The sequence below is a fragment of the Hipposideros armiger genome, unplaced genomic scaffold (genome assembly GCF_001890085.2).
Source record: "Hipposideros armiger isolate ML-2016 unplaced genomic scaffold, ASM189008v1 scaffold_988, whole genome shotgun sequence".
NCBI lineage: Eukaryota > Metazoa > Chordata > Mammalia > Chiroptera > Hipposideridae > Hipposideros > Hipposideros armiger.
The window spans coordinates 362,385-368,370 of NW_017732338.1; the positions used below are offsets into that span (position 1 = coordinate 362,385).

General features: G+C 46.8%; 2 protein-coding genes across 3 annotated transcripts in view; one reads left to right on the forward strand and one right to left on the reverse strand.

The window, feature by feature from the left end:
* The window catches only part of LOC109375741 (histone H2A type 1-H-like), a 27,174-nt gene extending 23,840 nt beyond the window's left edge, over positions 1 to 3,334 (reverse strand). For both annotated transcript variants that reach the window (XM_019631266.1, XM_019631265.1), the window contains exon 1: positions 3,086 to 3,334. In XM_019631266.1, the coding sequence (XP_019486811.1) occupies positions 3,086 to 3,221 (136 nt within the window). In that variant the 5' untranslated portion in view covers positions 3,222 to 3,334. The remainder of the gene's footprint in view (positions 1 to 3,085) is intronic.
* Positions 3,335 to 3,440: 106 nt separating this feature from the next.
* Positions 3,441 to 5,565, forward strand: LOC109375748 (histone H2B type 1-like). The gene has a single exon (XM_019631276.1). The coding sequence runs from the start codon at positions 3,519 to 3,521 to the stop codon at positions 3,897 to 3,899; it is 381 nt and encodes a 126-aa protein (XP_019486821.1). The 5' UTR covers positions 3,441 to 3,518; the 3' UTR covers positions 3,900 to 5,565.
* Positions 5,566 to 5,986: the final 421 nt, after the last annotated feature.

Consider the following 5,986-nt stretch of genomic DNA (forward strand, 5'->3'; position numbering starts at 1 on the left):
CCCCACCCCCGTGGCCCAGGCACTGAGAAACGCAATAGCCATTTCGTGGCCCTTTAGGGTAATGTAGCCAAAACATTGTTTTGTTTTGTGGTTTCCATTAGACGGTCCCCGGTTTAATAACTGCATATACCGGGGGTGCCAAAAAAATGTTTGCAAGTGGACACTTTGGTCAGTGTTGCTCAGGCAGTAGTTCGCCATAATCAGAAGTGTCTGGACGCTGATGGTAACCACTTTGAGCGCCTCTTGTAATTGCAGAAGTCAAACGTGACTTGTATTCATCTTTTGTTATCAGTATATATTGAGTATTACAATTTTAATCGTTTCTTTCTTAAAATGTGTATACATTTTTTTGGCACCCTCTGTATAGAGAATACAATAAGCAGTCCTCCCAACAGTCCTCAAGCGCCCAACTCTCCATCAATAACAAAGAAACACGTGTATTAGTTTCCTGTGCACCCCTCTGGAATTTCTGTATACATACAAACACAAATGTATGTTTGTGGGTTCTCTTCACTTCTCTTTAGATCAATAACCAATGGCCACATGTTCCTCATGGTTCTGTCGCTTGCTTTTCTCATTATCTCAGTTGGAACCCTCTCCTATTAGCAAGTAGAGTGGCTGAAGCCTTTCTGCTGGTGCACCCAAGCTAGTGATCCTAGAGGGATAACCTGCTCCTACACCGGCAACCCACGATGGCTACATCTTTCTGAAGATCAGCGTGGTGCTCATTTTTAAGAGGAAGGGACTTGTGGGCCTCTCTGAGGAGCTGCCCAGAGGCTGAACCGGTCTGGACAGCTGTGAGGGGCTGATTTCTTGTTCCCCTCTTGGGATGGGAACACACTGCTTTGTGAGGGACACGGGTCCTCTCGCCCAGCATGCGTCTTGTCAGTGAGGCCTTCTTTGATTGTCATCTTACAATTGAGCCACCCCCTCTGCATTTTCTACCTCTTTTACAGCTCTCCTCTTCTTCCCAATATGTCTGAAGACCTGACATGCTCTATATTTTACCTATTCACCCACTTTTCTTCACCATACCCCCCACCCCCAGAATGTAAGCCCCTTGACAGACAGCTGTGTATTCCTTTTTTTTTTTTTTGCTCTATTTTCTTTGCTCCCTCTACTCCCAAATATCAAAGACAACTTGTCTCCCCTCCCGCCATTCTCTGAGTGCTCCTTCTGGTTGATTCCCAGTTTTATCTCCCCCTCTACCACCCCTGCCCCCGCAAAAACTGTTGGTGCAGAAGACACCCTGATCTAGGGGGGAGGGAAGACACCGAGGGCTTCAAAGCGTCATTGCAGGATGAACAGATGTTTAGTGAATAGAAGCTTGCTCTGCCCTATAGGTGGGCCACCTCTGATAATCTGTGGTTTATGGACAAGGCACCTAATTCAAGTTCTAGGTAGTTGCGGGGAGTCAGGGGGTGGGGGGGTGGGGAGGCAGAAGTTTCTCTTGAACCCACAGAGTCTCGGTTGCCTGCAGCTCAAAACAATCCACATACCACAGAGGCACATCTTGGGGTGACTCATTCTGAACGCCCACAAAACCATTACTCTACATCATCTACAATTTTCCAGCTTATTTTTTAAAAAGCATTCCTATCCTAAACAAATATTTCATCCCCAATTAAACGGGCTCTTCGTTCCTCAGAGGGAAATTCCCACTTCCTGCCTGTGGCCCCTACATTCTTTTCTTGCTTCAGTTTCACCCATTAATACCCACTCTTGAGTCCTCTGGGCTCATGTAGTTTTCCTCTAAGCCACCACAGCTCTTATTTAAACTTCTTTTATGTTTCTGCTGTCTCGCCATGTGTTCTTAGTGTGTGTGACTCCTTTTCTGAACAACTCCCCGGCCCCAAGACCAGTAATGATCACATTGCCACCTGGCACGTTTCCATCCCTTAGTGTGTAACCTTCAGAATTTGTTGATTTGTCCTGGAGTGTGGAAAAAGCTGTTTTTTTTCATTCATGTCGCGTCCTGCGTGACAAGGGCGGTAGAGAACGAGAGGGGCGGCGCAAGGTTAAGAAGCACAAGAGACAGATATAGGGCTAAAGCAGGGCCAAGGGGCATCATCCTCTAAGTACTGAGCTCCAAGTCGGGTTGCCGCTTGGCTTTTAATGAGAAAATTTTAAGGAAGTGAAACTGGATTACTCAAAGACCCGTGTGCTACGTGCCTTAAGGCTGTTTTCCATTAACCAGCTCTCATTGTATTCCAACATGTACTGTGCTTTCATACAACCTCGCACAACCCTCAGGACAGCGTTGCTGTACCTCCTCCATCCAAATAAGGGAGATGACCGGTATCATTCCACCGGTCTCAACATTCCGAGACACCTCCTCATGACCTCATTAGGTTGGGGGTGGGGGTGGGGTGGGGGGTGCGTCTTGGACTTAGCTGTAAGGCAACACATTCAAACAACTTTTCTTAGATGTCAAGATAGGAAATGAAAAACAGACAATTTGTGTGTATCTGGCATTTTCCACAATTGGCAGCCTCCTCTGTTCAGGCCTTGACAATGTCTTCTACCAAGGAGTTTGGCCTAGTAAGTTTCCTGCTCAAAACAGAAGGTGACTTCTCAATCATAAATTCTAAAGTTCTAATGGCATGCTCTTAAACGTTGCCCATAATATGCATATTAAATAAATGACTTTTTAGGACAATAAAGGGATTGTTGCTTTGTCATTCATCCTACTTGCCTGGTAAGCAAAAGATATCAGATTCGAACCCTTAACGTTTTGTTTTTGCATTGTTGAGTTCTTTCTAATGTTCATTGATTTCCATAAAACTGTTGCCCCTGAATTAAGCCTAATTTGCTTTATCTAGTAGGTTCCACACCTGACCTACAAGTACACACTTGGATAATCTGGAGTAACCATAATGGTATATCTTTTGTTTTATAACAATAAATAATCTTAATAACTGTTGAATAAGTGCCTAGTGCTGAGGACTATTTCAGGTATTTGGGAAACAAAATGAGTAAGACATCCCTGTGTTAAGGACTCAGGCCCTAGGCTAGGGCACCCTTCCCCCACCCACCCACCACCCCCAAAGGAATTTAAAAAGCTCCTGCTTCAGCAAAAGTNCGGCCCCGACCCGCTCGGCGTAGTTGCCCTTGCGGAGCAGCCGGTGCACGCGGCCCACGGGGAACTGCAGGCCGGCCCGCGACGAGCGCGTCTTGGCCTTGGCGCGCGCCTTGCCGCCCTGTTTCCCGCGTCCAGACATGACAACGAAGAAGCCGCAGCGCCGACCCGGGTCTGAGATGAGCCGCCCAGGGCGCCCCTTCTTATAGTCGTGCCGCGCGGACTTGCAGCCCTTTCGCTTAAACCAATGGAGCCCGGGGTTTGAAATACGCCGATTCTGACTGGCTGACGTTCGCGTGTGACGTTTCCAGCCCTCGCCGCCAATCAGGCGCGACTTTGTTCACCGCCTCTTTTAAGAGGCTGGGGCGCGCCAGGCCGTTCACAGTTTCCGCTCGTCCGTCCCGCATTTTCCTGTTTGGCTTCGCTGCTTCCCGCGACCATGCCCGAGCCGGCCAAGTCGGCGCCCGCCCCGAAGAAGGGCTCCAAGAAGGCGGTGGCCAAGGCGCAGAAGAAAGACGGCAAGAAGCGCAAGCGCAGCCGCAAGGAGAGCTACGCGGTGTACGTGTACAAGGTGCTGAAGCAGGTGCACCCGGACACGGGTATCTCCTCCAAGGCCATGGGCATCATGAATTCCTTCGTCAACGACATCTTCGAGCGCATCGCGGGCGAGGCGTCGCGCCTGGCGCATTACAACAAGCGCTCGACCATCACGTCCCGGGAGATCCAGACGGCCGTGCGCCTGCTGCTGCCCGGGGAGCTGGCCAAACACGCCGTGTCCGAGGGCACCAAGGCCGTCACCAAGTACACCAGCTCCAAGTGAGCGCCTGTGCAGCACCCTGGAACCAAAAGGCTCTTTTCAGAGCCACCCAGTCTTTCGCAAAGTGAGCTGGTGCTTGTTTTACTGCCTGCTGTGTCTTGTCACTCGTTTAATCTGCGAAGTAGGGCGACCGTCTGGAGAGCCTGCCCTGTCACGGTAAGCTAGAGCTCCGCTAGGACACAATGATGCTACCTGGCGCTATCAGCTCGGAAACTCCTTTGTGTAGAGAACGCCTCAGCTTTTCAGCCTCACGGAGGCACTTCCTGCCTTTGGGAGTGCTCTGCCACTAGTTATGGTGTCCATCAGGGCTAAGTTACGATGGAAAAGAATTTTTAGCTCCAAGCAAATTCCGCTCTCCCGGTCCCCCTACCGGGGCTCGAATTGTACTGCATCCGGGGCGGAGGCTGCGTTGGCCGTTGAAGTTCGCCCGTGAGCCACCGGAGGGATCCAGCCCCGCCCGTACCCGCAACGTCATAAACACTGTCGGGTGATGATCCATTCTGCTTGTCATTGTTTTTTTTGGCGCTTCATTCCTTTCTAGAATGACATTATTTCCTTTCAGTTTTCTTTGAAGAAGAAAATTTGAAGGGTGTAATTTTTCAGTTTGAGAAATACCAATGCTTTATTTTTAATTGCGATGCTGCTTTCCCTTTGGCCTATATCCATATAATAAAAAACGTTACAAGACAACAACCGTTTGGAGTCCAATGAAGGCAAAGAAGCTTGAATGTTTATCCCAGACTCTTCTGGGATTAAAAATCACTTTCTCTTTTTAAGTTTCTTGGGTTAGTGAAAGGTGCTAAAGGACCAGAAGAATATATTTATGTTATTAGAAGCAAAGAATTGAAATGGAAGGTTAGAAAATAAATGGCGAGTTTAGCTACTCAAAGGCTATGATTCTCATCTCTAGGGGAAAAGTGAGTGAAAAAGGGATTCTATGGAAAATAACCTCACAGGGTGTCATGCCGGTCGTGAGGCCCCAGGCCCATAACGTTGTAGTAAAAGGTTATCTAGGCCTTAAGGAATCCCTGTCCACTGTCCCTGTACGTGTAGGCTCACACACCTTTGAAACGCCTCTTTTCAGACCCCTCCTTCTAAAGCGTGACCACTCTCAAGAGAGCACATATTAACTACCCTGTAATCCAGTCCCCACCTTACTCTCTCCCACCTCCATGTCACATCTTTACTTTCCCTTCTTAATCTCAAATGCATAAAAGAAACTGCAAAACTGTCATTCTCAGAAACATCTGAGATCTTGCTTCCTGGCATGTCATCAGCTTCGCTCAAATAAACTCAGAAATTCTCTACAGCTTTGGACGTTTCTTACATTGACAGCTCTTTGACTTAAATTTGAATGAAAAATATCAATATAATTTATTTTTATTTTTATTTTTTAGAAAACAACTGTTTTTCTCCTAGCAGTTTTCACAGGAAAGGTCTACAACCAATGAAAATTCATGAACTGTGAGGATTCCCATCACCCAGATTCATTTTTCTAGTTCTTTTCCAAAGAGCAAACTATCAGGAGATTTTGGTTAAATGTTATAAATTAAAATAGATTTAAGAAACCTAGCAACCAAATGCCATGTGCTGACCTAGTGGAACTCCACCTCAGACAAAATGATTGTAAAAAAGTATTTGAGGCAATTGAGAATAAAAAATTTAAAAAGACTGAGTATTGGATGATGTTATAAATCAGTTTTAAATTATTTTAAGTTTGAAAATCTTGTATTTTGTCAGTGTCTGTTGGGACATTTGTGAAAATAACATGTTTGTGATTTCTTTTCACTGTCCCCTTCCCGCCCAACACCGGAGCGTAATGAAACAATATGGGCAAAATGCTGACAATTGTTGAAGGATGGTACTGGGCACTTGGAGGGTCGTTATTCTCTTTTGTGTATTTTTTGTGTGCGTAATCCCTTCCCCTCCAAAAGAAAAGTTGTTTAAAAAAAGTCCACCCAAGTTTAAACATATTTCTCTTTTGGTCAAAAAAGGGTGACAGAGGGATCAAGTGTTGGCAGAAATTCTGGAGACTTCACTGAGGAAACAAGGAGAGGCCACCTGCACGAGGGAGGCGCCCACAGCAGCAG